General features: G+C 50.6%; 6 protein-coding genes across 6 annotated transcripts; 5 read left to right on the forward strand and 1 right to left on the reverse strand.

The window, feature by feature from the left end:
• Nucleotides 1–707: 707 nt before the first annotated feature.
• M437DRAFT_82124 (uncharacterized protein) lies at nt 708–2641 on the forward strand (the record flags this gene model as incomplete). The annotated part of the gene is made up of 3 exons (XM_041027690.1): nt 708–1190; nt 1241–1310; nt 1359–2641. 3 exons carry the CDS (start codon nt 708–710, stop codon nt 2639–2641), a joined length of 1836 nt encoding a protein of 611 aa, XP_040882171.1.
• A 432-nt stretch (nt 2642–3073) lies between these two features.
• M437DRAFT_63792 (pyrophosphatase-domain-containing protein) lies at nt 3074–4059 on the forward strand (the record flags this gene model as incomplete). The annotated part of the gene is made up of 3 exons (XM_041024310.1): nt 3074–3259; nt 3316–3435; nt 3493–4059. The coding sequence occupies 3 exons, from the start codon at nt 3074–3076 to the stop codon at nt 4057–4059; spliced, it is 873 nt and encodes a 290-aa protein (XP_040882172.1).
• Nucleotides 4060–4303: 244 nt separating this feature from the next.
• On the reverse strand, nt 4304–4655 carry M437DRAFT_73089 (uncharacterized protein; the record flags this gene model as incomplete). Its single annotated transcript, XM_041025967.1, has 2 exons — nt 4304–4416; nt 4472–4655. The coding sequence occupies 2 exons, from the start codon at nt 4653–4655 to the stop codon at nt 4304–4306; spliced, it is 297 nt and encodes a 98-aa protein (XP_040882173.1).
• Nucleotides 4656–4863: 208 nt separating this feature from the next.
• Nucleotides 4864–6232, forward strand: M437DRAFT_42275 (uncharacterized protein; the record flags this gene model as incomplete). The annotated part of the gene is made up of 2 exons (XM_041020536.1): nt 4864–5189; nt 5245–6232. The coding sequence occupies 2 exons, from the start codon at nt 4864–4866 to the stop codon at nt 6230–6232; spliced, it is 1314 nt and encodes a 437-aa protein (XP_040882174.1).
• A 1423-nt stretch (nt 6233–7655) lies between these two features.
• Nucleotides 7656–9800, forward strand: M437DRAFT_42113 (uncharacterized protein; the record flags this gene model as incomplete). The annotated part of the gene is made up of 5 exons (XM_041020512.1): nt 7656–7734; nt 7794–7826; nt 7884–8049; nt 8102–9282; nt 9337–9800. 5 exons carry the CDS (start codon nt 7656–7658, stop codon nt 9798–9800), a joined length of 1923 nt encoding a protein of 640 aa, XP_040882175.1.
• Nucleotides 9801–10916: 1116 nt separating this feature from the next.
• Nucleotides 10917–11610, forward strand: M437DRAFT_73092 (uncharacterized protein; the record flags this gene model as incomplete). The annotated part of the gene is made up of 2 exons (XM_041025968.1): nt 10917–11212; nt 11265–11610. The coding sequence occupies 2 exons, from the start codon at nt 10917–10919 to the stop codon at nt 11608–11610; spliced, it is 642 nt and encodes a 213-aa protein (XP_040882176.1).
• Between the last annotated feature and the right edge of the window lie 273 nt (nt 11611–11883).

An 11883-nucleotide genomic window follows, 5' to 3' on the forward strand; every position in this document is an offset into this window, starting at 1 on the left:
TGGGTGGGAACATTATTTTGTGGTTCCTAATGCTGCTCGCATCCAACACCAATGAGCAGTCATCATAATATCCGACACTGCAGTAAGTGGGCCAAGTGCTCTCTAGCCACAAGCGACCTGCATGAACCGTCGGTCCACAAATATGCGGCCGTCCTTGAAGAGTGATTTGATGCATCTTTCAGTGTGTTAATTCTTCGTATCAAGCAATATTTAATGATTGTCTTGATTCCTCTCCATGCTGCTGTAATTGCTTAGGTCCTCGGCAGGTAGGTCGAGAGAACAATCAGAGGTCATGCTAATATCACATGTGCCATGCTTCTCTAGCACTCTTATCAACCATGTATCATGGTATTCAACAATTTGACTGCATATGAAGCTGCATGCGCTGCAAATACGGCGCAGATGATACTCCTCAACAGACCGGAGCATCGAACAGCTTGTACAGAAGTCCACATTCTTGTAAGGCGCAGCATGTCGGCTCCTTTCTGTGCAACTCTGATACCACCTAGCAACAGCGACTGGTGATCAGCATAGATACAGTGCTCGAAGGATGTTCTGGACAAGTCTGGGTGGATCGATGATGCGGTTGCTCGACAGTAACGAGGAAGCTCTTTCCTTTAGAGCGTTGCGTTGTTTCTCAACATTGGCGTCTGCGGGCAAGCGACTTCTAATCATCATGTTACCATGTTCGTGAATCTCTACTAAACATGAATATCAACCAATGGATCGAGAGCTTAGAGCAAGCGGTTCCGCCCAACGAATCACCTCTGCCCACTGACCAACCTCATGCACCTCTCAAGCGTGGGCAAGGCTCCAGGACAAGCTCCTTGCTGGAGCCATTTACCTATCAGAAAAAGCGAGGTACAAAAGACAAACAGCCAATTGTCTACGTCAACTCATCAAGTTCGGATACAAGCCGCACCACTTCAACATCCACATCTTCTCGCCGAACCTCGCAGCCATCCTCCTCATCCAGTAAAAGGTATCGAAAGAGGCCACGCTATCATACAAAAGCAGACAAATACCATTCTAAGTCAGAATCAAAACCACGACAGAAGCGAGAAAAGACGAAGAAGAAGAAGAAAGACAAGGAGAAGGGGCGTAGTCGCCGCAACAAGCGCAAGAGCAAAGCAGTGACGGGCGTGGTTCAAACTTTCAAAGCCAAGAATGTTCCTAAGGATCGACTTACGGTATTTTCTGTTCTACATCTATTGTTCGTGACAATCGCTGAGACTCGCAGCTTGACCCTGGCACGAGATTCGGGTTGTATACCAAAGGTCGTTCGTCAGGTCCTACTAAGGGCAAAGGCTGTGAGTTGCGAGAGGATTACGTTGATCCTCGAATGCTGAAATGAATAGTACCAGATCTGGTCTTCTCCGAAATGAGGTTCCTACAAAAGCCTGAATCGCCAACAAAGGAGGAGCCTGATCGAAGGCCCAAGAAGAAGTCACAGAAGAAGAAAGGTCGTCAACTATCCGAAAGAGAGATCTCGAAGTATTTCGATGTGGACGCAACACGGTCTGGCGATGATAACACTGGCGAGCGTCGACATACACCACCCCTTGACACATCGAGAGTCTTAAGAGATGTACAGACAGCATCTCCAGTGATATCGGTACTCCTCGAAAAGCCTTTTCTGGGATTTGGAAGCAGAGGCTCACATCCGCCGACAACGAGCTACTATAGCTGGTCGGAGTCTGTAAAAGGAAGCTCAGCACGAATGGCACATTTCGTTCAGGATCTTGAGCCTTTAGCTGTGGGCCAGCTCCAAAGTGGTCGAGCCCAGCAACGGATGGAAGCCGTCGTCCTTGAGCAAGACACGGCTCAGCATCGATCTGCAGAGCGAATGATTCCTGGACAACACAACCAAAATCAGGATCTGATATACGAACCTGCTCAAGAGATCAGCCAAATCACTCGCTTGCCAGTCAAGCACCAAATCGACCAAGGAGCCGATACTGAGACAAAGCCGATGACCATCTCTGAAAAGCATGAGAACTCTGCACCTGCTGCTACAACCCTCGTCCATCAGAGCGAAAGACTACGGCACAGCGCAAAGAGAACCTTTTCAGCTGATAAAGCGATGCCAACTAGACCTACAGCTAACGACAACGAGCGTTGCCGTACTGAGCCAACACAACCAGAACTCAAAGTCAATCCTGTTAAGCAGTATTCAGAACCTTGGGAAGAGCTGCTACAAAGCTGTGAACTCGCAGCTCGGCCTCCGGTTCTCACCTATTACGATGAGGACCTGCCCCAATATAACCCACCTGCTATCAGCAGACAGCGCCCGCTTGATAACTACAGTCACGCTGGCCCTCCACTCTGGAGGGCAGATGTTAATCATCTCACAGAGTATGGCTTTCCAAACAGCACAGCTTTTATGAGCGAACAGGTGCATTGGACCCAACCCGTGGCAACTGAATATCATGACGACACTGCCCCATTCTTAGAAGAGATGATGGATGAAGCTTCGGAGTCTCTAGATTCACAAGAGGATCATGAGCTGACGAAGGAAGATGCTTTAGAGTGGGATATCGATGATGCTGAACGATACGATGAGATACAGGACAATCAGATTCGAGATGGCGAGACCATGGATGACTTTTCTGTGTTCTGGCAGCCGAACAGGTTATATTGATTCACTCGTACTCCAACAAAGAGATTGGTTAGCAGTACTATACCATGGACAGGAGTTGAAGTTCGATGGCCAGCAAGGAGTGGGGAAGGGCCAGTGCTTGGGGGCGAAACAAAATCAGACCGAGGTTGAGCACCCAGATAGCCATTGGACAAGCAGTCAGCATCCCAATACCCGATTCCGATAATCGTATTTCCAGCCAGCTGCATGTTTGCACACAAAAGCCAGGCAGTGTGCAGACGTCAATTGACACTCACTTTAAACGCGACACAAGCCAGGCCTTCTGTTGGGCGACTGGCAGTTTCCACGCTGGCTCACCGCATCAGCCGCCGTGCTGACCCCACCACGGCCAAAGCCGCCGACGCTGCTGTTTTCAAATCTCGCACTGCTCAGGTCGCTCGTCACTTGTCTGCAACGACACGTTCATCACACAACATGTCTTCCCCAAAGTATTCCGTCCGCTCTGTCGGCGCTCCTCACACCCTTGAGCACCGCATCTTCATCGAGAAGGATGGCCAGCCCTGCTCCCCCTTCCACGACATTCCCCTCTATGCCAACGAGCAGCAGACCATCCTGAACATGGTCGTTGAGATTCCTCGCTGGACCAACGCCAAGCAGGAGGTACGTCGCAACCCCTCCTCCCAATGCCTTGCACAAGCATGCTGACAAGCCATTAGATCTCCAAGGAGGAGACCCTCAACCCCATCAAGCAGGACACCAAGAAGGGCAAGCTGCGCTTCGTCCGCAACTGCTTCCCCCACAAGGGTTACCTCTGGAACTACGGTGCCTTCCCCCAGGTATGTTCCAGAATGCATCCAATCGACCCATTGGAGCTCTGCTGACGCTTTCTCCAGACCTGGGAGGACCCCAACGTCACCCACCCCGAGACCAAGGCTCAGGGTGACAACGACCCGCTCGACGTCTGCGAGATTGGTGAGCTCGTCGCCAAGCCTGGTGAGATCAAGCAGGTCAAGGTCCTCGGTGTCATGGCCCTGCTCGACGAGGGCGAGACTGACTGGAAGATCATCGTCATTGACGTCAACGACCCTCTCGCCCCCAAGCTCAACGACATCGAGGATGTCGAGAGACACCTGCCTGGTCTTCTCCGTGCCACCAACGAGTGGTTCCGCATCTACAAGATCCCCGATGGCAAGCCCGAGAACCAGTTCGCCTTCAGCGGCGAGTGCAAGAACAAGAAGTACGCCATGGACGTCGTCAGAGAGTGCGCCGAGGCCTGGGAGAAGCTCATCACTGGCAAGACCAACAAGGGTGACATCAACCTCACCAACACTACTGTCTCGCACTCCAACGACCGCACCGACCCCAGCAAGCTCGACATCCCTCAGGGTGACAACAAGGCTCCTGCTCCTATTGACCCCAGCATTGACAAGTGGTTCTTCATTTCCGGTGCTGCCGTTTAAATGATTCAAGGCCACAAAATGGTTTAGATATACAAATCTACAAGCAACGAAAAAGGAATTGCACATGTTTTGTTTCTCTTGAATCATCTTTGAAAGTCAGATGGCGTAATATACATATGATTGGACGTTGTCAAAGGCGCAATGTCGAGTGAAATTGTCGAACAACAGCATGTAGCTGAGATAACCGTAACGCCTCGCTCCTCCCAATGCAAAGTGAAGATGAAAATGAACAAGATGAAGTAGATCAACCGGCCAGCTCTTCCTTTCTGCCGAGCATGCGCGAGTGTCTGTCAACCTCTGTCATGATATCCTTAATCTTCAATGTGTCCAAGTCGAGGTTCATCTCTTTGCCATCCTCTGTGGATTCGTGTAAGCGTCGAACATGTCAGCAAGGGGTGTGAGAGGGCAGTACTGAATTTAAGAGCCAAGAGGGCAGGCTTGTTGGCATCGGCTTTGGACAGTTGCTTGATATCGATCTTCATGGTGGAGCGGGCATTGGGCGGAAGAAGGGCGAGGAAGTTGCGAGCCGTCTTGCCAGACTTGGGGTTGAATGGAGAGAAAGCGGTCGAAACGGATGTCAGAAAGCGAGTAATCATTTTGGTGATATGAGCAATGCGACAGTATAGGTGTTTGCGCGGGCCTGGGCGATGATTGACCTCGTCGCAACAAAAAAGCCGGAACGGTATGAGAGGCAGGTCGCAGATGGCGGCAAGACCCGTGCAAGCAAGCAAGCAGGCAGCCTGCGTGGGGTCGTGGCATGTTTGGCTGCCGCTCATAGCTCATCCTCCACTTGAGCGTCGAGCCATGACAAACCAGACCGTCCTCGACACCTTGTCGCAACTGTCCGACAACATCAAAATCACTTTTCAGCTCATCGGCCGCCTCTCCAAACTCTCCTTCCAACCAGGATCCACCCCGCTACAAGGAGACGGTGACGTCCGTATCGAGCTTGCTCACGACATCCGTGACGCTCTCAAACAGCACGACGACACACTTGACACGCTCCGTCAGGAGATAGAAGAGGTCGTAGAATTTGGCACTTATTCTCAGCGTCGCCGCGACAGTCTCAAAGACAGAGAAAGAGCTCGTATTGCTGCTCAACTAGCCCGTCTAGACGAAGACCTCAAGCAGTACGTTTACCTTTCCATTCACCTTCTATTGACACTGTACTGATGCCCTGCCAAGCGCTCGAAGCCAATTCCGCGCCGCCCAGCTATCGTCAAAACGTGCATCAGAAGCCGCTAAGCAAAAGGAACGTGAAATCCTCTTCGCTACTTTACAACAACCTCTCGAGCCTGACTCAACCTCGTCCACTCCTGATCCTTTCGCTTCTCGCCGCCCTCAACCCAAACAACTCACCCAGGACGAGCTACTCATCAACGCTTCGACCGACGTGACTTCCGCTCTTCGCCGTACACATAATCTGCTTACGTCTGAACTTTCCCGTTCGCGTTTTGCACAAGAGACTCTTGACCAGTCCACAGCAGCCCTCGCTGATCTAGGTGAGCGTTACACCGATCTTGATTCTCTTCTCAACAACAGTAAAACCCTCCTTGGAACCCTCGTGAGAAGTCAAAAAAGTGACACTTGGTATCTTGAAACTGCCTTTTATATCCTCGTCACTACCATTTGTTGGCTGGTCTTCAGAAGACTAATCTACGGTCCCGCTTGGTGGTTTTTGTGGCTGCCTTTCAAGTTCTTCTTGCTCAAGCCATTCTATCTTCTTCTCGCCGTTTTCGGCATCACCGGTGGGTCTTCAGCTACTGCCGCAGTCTCTTCCGTATCGTCAAGTGTTGCCACACAACCAACCATACGTGTTCAACCCAGCGCCTCAGGTGACCGACCTAGGTTCCGCAGAGGTCCAATGGATCAACGCCCAGCAAACGTCGTTCCAGTTGGAGGCGGTGGTGCAAAAGCTGGCTCTGATGGCCGGCCCAAGGATCCAAGTCCCGATGGCAGCATGTCACAAAAAATTGGCCAGATGGCAGAAGCCAGTCGTGAGCAGACAGTGCCTCAGAAAGAGGAGCCACAACAGCCAGAACAACCTCAGAGAAGAGGCGATGGAACAATTCTAAAAGAGAGAGGCGATATTCCTCGCAATCCCAAGAAGAAAATGTGGGAAGAGGACGTCGAAGCAACCAAACATCAGATGAGGAAAAGAGATGAGCTCTAGAATCCTTGGGTACGAAGTACTTGGCTTGCAAAATTCATGACTTATTTTGACGAACATGAAAAGATCAAGCGTTGTCTTTTTCAAGACTGCCCTTCATTGAATTCATCTCAATCGCATTGGTTACTAGACTCTTCTAAGCATCCCATATGATCGCGCGTTGCTGAATACAGCTGCTGAAGACTATCAGACACGGCATTCTGAGAGCACCTCAAAGGTTCTCTAAGAATACTTCAATGCACATTATCACATCGCATGCGAAGAAGAACATGCTCATAGATATGTGCTACATCGAAGCACCGAAGGTTGACTTTGCCCAGCAGGTCGGGAACAGGAGAAAGAATTTAAAAGCCATTCATCAAGAGGTCGAGACTGGGTCTACTGTATGGAGTTAGTGTCGGAATTAGGCTTCCACGAGACGAGATGAGATGAGTTGACCGGTCCATATACCTGGACGTTGTCTTAGCCATGCCAGTGTTTACACTGATGCGAAAAGTCAGTGGTCTCTACTATTGTGCCCTCAAGTATGATGAGGTTCAGGAGGTGCGTCTTCGATGCTAGCTGCCCTTGTCGCATGCTCTTTGACCCAAACCGACAGGCTTGATTGGACCCTGACCGTTGACATGTGACAGTGACAGCATTGTCCAGTGTGTTTGCTTTTGAGTTTGCGTGCGCGGCTCTGACATGAATTCCTGAAGCAGGGCCTCGTACTCAGCGAAGAAGCACGGGTGACGATTGACGAAGTTTGACAAAGAGACCGAATATCATTGAGGCTGTATAAAACCGCCAAGGGAACAGCGACATTCTTCGAGATGTCTATGGGCTGTGCCAGAGCGATGGTTTAGGATGCGAGATGTTATTACACACGATTTGCAGTCTCGACGAACGGGAAGCGTGTCGGATCCAAACGGCGCAAAAAGCAGCAGCGACCCTCATTGGTCAGGATTTTGCTTATCTCTGGACACTCGACCTGCTATCTCTGGGCCTCTGGAGAGCGAGTACGCTATACCTGGAGTGGCTTTAGGCCCCATCTATTTGGTAATCTGTTACATAAAATAACGTAGACGTAGGAAAGGGTGCAGCGAGCAATTGTCTCAACCTTTCACCCGGTCATTGGCATATCAAATGACTGTCGCCGCTTTCCACCATCTTATCCTGCTCGCAATGCTCTGTGGCTCGTCCGATTCTGCTGCTTGATTGATTGTTCATACCATCTCCCCGGACCCTTTACCATCCATCAAATTTCAGCCCGCTTGAATCATTCAACTACATAGGCCTATCTCGCGATAAGCCGCCTACTATAATAGCCATTATCGAACTCGTGCCCCGCGGCCTCTCGCGCATTACCTATCAGTCCCCCACTGTCAATTGATTGTCCGAGTTCGGGACTCCGGGCTGCTTCAACAAAGTACGATAGTGATACATCATGGCCGCTGCTGTAGCTATACAACCTCTGGCCCCTCGCTCTGGCCCGATGGCTTTCAATCAACAACAACCCAGGTCTAGTAAGGTCGCCTTTCTTACATGACCACGTGCCATTCACTAAATGATCATTTCCCTATAGTCACCAGCTCGCGTGGTCGAAGAGAAAGACCCTGTATGTATATATCTATATCGCTCCCGCGCCAAGCTTCTAGACTAACCATTTACCAAGGTGACGGTTGCCGTAGACGTAAGAGCAAGTGTGTACTACAAGACTCATTACCTTGCGTGCTGTGTGAATTCCACAAGCAAGACTGCACATTCGTTGAGGCTGCTCAGCCACGCAAGCGAAAGGTTGACGACTCTGCTGCCAACAAGGACACACCAAACGCTAAACGGTATGGGTCGCGTGCTTATATCAGATGCTTGTCTCGTGTTAAACCATGATAGCCCAAAGGACTCCAAGAGTCCTGGTCAATCACCTCCTCCACAACAACGTCCTGTTGCCCCTGTGATTCGCCTGGAGAAGCCACAGCATGCCCCTCAACCCGTAAGGGGCGTGGTTCTGGGAGACACTCTGAGCTTACAAAGAGAACAACACTGCAGACTTATTGGACGTACCTCGGCCTTGGACATTTCTCTTCTTGGATTCTCAGATTTTGGTAGCCGTCACGAGACGAACACTGGCTTTGGCAAGATCAGAAGGGTAGCGAACAGTGACTTCTTCAGTATGCATACAGATGCTGCATTCTCAACGTACGAAGATGAGCTGCAAACACTAGTTGCAGTCGAACAGACTGTGGCACCCTATGGTCCTTCGCTCATCGACCTGTACTTCCGCAACGTACATCCCAGCTTCCCTATTCTGCAAAAACATACTTTTATGGACCGACATCGATGTGGAGACCGTCAATTCCATTCTGGTTTACTAGCTGGAATGTACCTTCTGGCCCTTCGTTGGTGGCACCGAGACCCCGTGCTCTCTCAGCATCCCAAACCTTCAGTGTACCGCCTTGAGGAACTCGCAGCACGATCGCTCAGCATGGCAATGCAACACCCCAAGTTATCTGCCCTCCAAGCTGGTCTGTTACTGTTGCAAAGACGACAATCGACCGACTGGGGCCTTACTGTACAACTAGTCGCCCTGGCACAAGACCTCGGTCTGCACATTGACTGCACAAACTGGGACATTCCGATCTGGGAACGCCGATTGCGCAAAAGATTGGCATGGGCGTTATACATGCAGGACAAGTGGACCGCTCTGGTGCATGGGCGGCCGTCTCACATTCAAGCTGCAGATTGGGCAGTTTCTACTCTTACCCTGGACGACTTCAACGAGGAATTTGAGAATGCCGACCAACAGGTGGTCGCAGATGAGGAGAGCGAGGAAGAAGAGAAGAGCAGAGTTATCTTCATCCAGATGATCGAGTTGACGAGTATCATGGCCGAGGTTATTGATGTCTTTTACACTCAAAGGGCCAACGCAGAGTTTGAAAGGGGTGGTCGCAATGCTACACGATTGATTTTGGAGCGTGCAAAGCCAGTTCAACTCAAGCTCAAGGAGTGGTTCGCCAAGTTGCCTGCGGTTGCAAGAATGGATGCGTACACGCCGGGAAAGCTGTCCTCAAATGGTAAGCGACAAGGAAATTGTGAAATGTGGTGACACGTGCTCATACATGAAACAGGATACCTGCATCTTGCATACTTCGCAACCGAGATTTCGATTCACAGACGCATTGTGCAGTCGCTGCAGCCCTCGTCGACGGATCCTTATGTCTTGTACATCTGTCGATCAGCAGCAAAGACGAGATTGATTTCGGCCATGGACTTTGTCAACCGTCTCAAGCCCGAACACCTCGACTCGTTCTGGTATTTTGCGTCGGCAACGAACTTTGCCATGATTAACACATTTGGCAACCTACTCAGAGCGACAGCGCCCGGCGAGGAAGAAGCAGGATTTTATTCGTGCCGTCTGAAGGAATACAGATGGGCATTGGGTGCCAGCTGCCGAAGAGCAGAGTGGCTGGAAGGCGCTGTCAGGATGCTTGATGCAACAGACAACTTGGTGGATGGTCTTGGTCACAGAAACCAAAACAATCAGCATACGATCAACGAGGAAATGGAAGGAGATGGAGAAGGAGAGTACTGATGCTCATCCTGGTAGGATCGAGGCTTTGATGAATTTTTGCAGCATTTTTACGATACCCATTTGATGATTGGCAGAGGCTAGAGGGAGGACATGATAGAGGATCAAGCAGGCATAGAATCAGGACAATAACGAGAACATGTTTTAAACTCAGACAAGTTGGGCAAGGACCAAGTGAGCGATGACCTTGATGGATTGGCTCGAAATGGCACACAGTGGCTTGGCGTGCCGCAACGCGTCATGTCGCGGTACACCGAGAAGCTGTAACGAAGTACGAATGTCTTCGAACAAACATGTGCCAGATGGAGGATAATGGTCGGTCTTAATAAGAATGCACCGCCGTTGTTACGGACTGTGGGCGGGAAGCAGCATGCTACGGCGAGGGACCATGAACCGGACGAGGATAATAAGCGCGCACCGGACTCGAGCGATGACAGTGACAGCGACAACGACAAGTCAGGTCTCGGTGAGCTGCCTACCAAGAAACCGACCCGTCTGCGTGTACCGGGAACCAATCGAAATACGAACAAGCCTGTCGTTCCGGCAAAAAGAGAGGCCGAGTCAGGAGACGAGCTGGACAACCCAATCTTTTCTCAACCATCACAATCGTCCCAGTCAAAACGACCCTTGAAGACATTTGGCAAGAAGTTTACAGCCAGGAACAAGGTTGCACGCCAGCAAGAGAAGACAGGTTGCCCACAGCTGTCCCCCTTCGTCTTGCTACTGGTCTGACCTCTACTAGCCACTTCCTTCCAACCTTCTACAGTACAGCCTGAACCCGAACCACCCAAGAAGAAGGCCGGCTTCAGAGCTCTACCAGCCCCCGAACCTTTATCATCTCAAGCAGAAGCTACATTGATAGCCTCCGTTCCCACCTTCCGAAATCCCGTAAATGCTGCTGTAGACAGCACCGACATCTCTGGCCAATCTCAGCCTATAACCCTCGACTCATCACAACTCTCACCACCTCCTTCGTCCCCTATCAGCAGTATATGCGACTTCGATGATCTTGAGAACACGGCCAGAACCCCTGATAAGAGCCCTCATTGTCCCCTCTGCGGTGAGAAAATCGAACAAGAATTCTGGGACAAGTTCCAAGACGAAATATGCCACAGACGCATGAACCTGCGGCTTCAAGAAAAATTCTGTCAGGCACACAAAGCTCGTACTGCAGACGACGTTTGGCAAGATCGAGGATATCCTAGGATCGACTGGTCCGCTCTACATTCTCGACTGCGCGCGCATCATGGCCACATTCACGCCATTCTCGATGGACATTATGAAAGCCCTTACTACAAGCAGCATGCGAAGTTGGTCTCCCAGAGCAAAGGTCGTTCCGCCGGGTCAGCTGCAGCGTCAGGCCGTTTCACTGGCTTACGTGCTGGCTACTACGGGACGAAAGGCGAGAAGATCATGTAAGTACCAACATACATCAACATCTGCTCATCCACATCTGATTCATACCAGGGCCGAAAACATTATCCAGAAGTTTTCAGACGAACTCCGTTCTCTCTCCAGGACAGAGCCACTCATGGCTATTAGTGGTGCGTCTGGCGGCGTCTCAGGCTACGTACATGCAATTTTGGTACCGGAGATGGCTGTCAGTTTAATCATGGAGGACATGCACTGCGACAGAGACAAGGCCAGACTCATCCTGGCCGACAGCGCAGACATAGGCGAAATGTTCAACGCAGAGGAGGACGAAAAGGTCCAGCGTGTCGAGGTTGATCTGCTAAACACAAGCGGTACCAATGACGATGATGATGAGGTCTTCCACACGCAAAAGCCTCGGAAAGGATTCAGATTGGCTTAGGAGTGGATCTTGCTTGCGCTGGCTAGACGCTTGAGCGTCCCTCGAATGATAGCGTGTGCTTCTTCACTTTTATGTAGCATACCACAGCACGACATTACGACCGGCACCTTTTTGATTGGGGGGGTAATATGCATAGCGGCGTTTTCTTGTACATACCATATCAACATATGCTTGTTACACTTTCTCCCAGGGCTCTCTCTGGATATCAATCCTGGTCCGATACCATTATGCATTTCTATAGTCCATATATTGCTCTACATTAGAGTCGAGAGA

Source organism: Aureobasidium melanogenum (genome assembly GCF_000721775.1).
Source record: "Aureobasidium melanogenum CBS 110374 unplaced genomic scaffold scaffold_4, whole genome shotgun sequence".
Taxonomy (NCBI): domain Eukaryota; kingdom Fungi; phylum Ascomycota; class Dothideomycetes; order Dothideales; family Saccotheciaceae; genus Aureobasidium; species Aureobasidium melanogenum.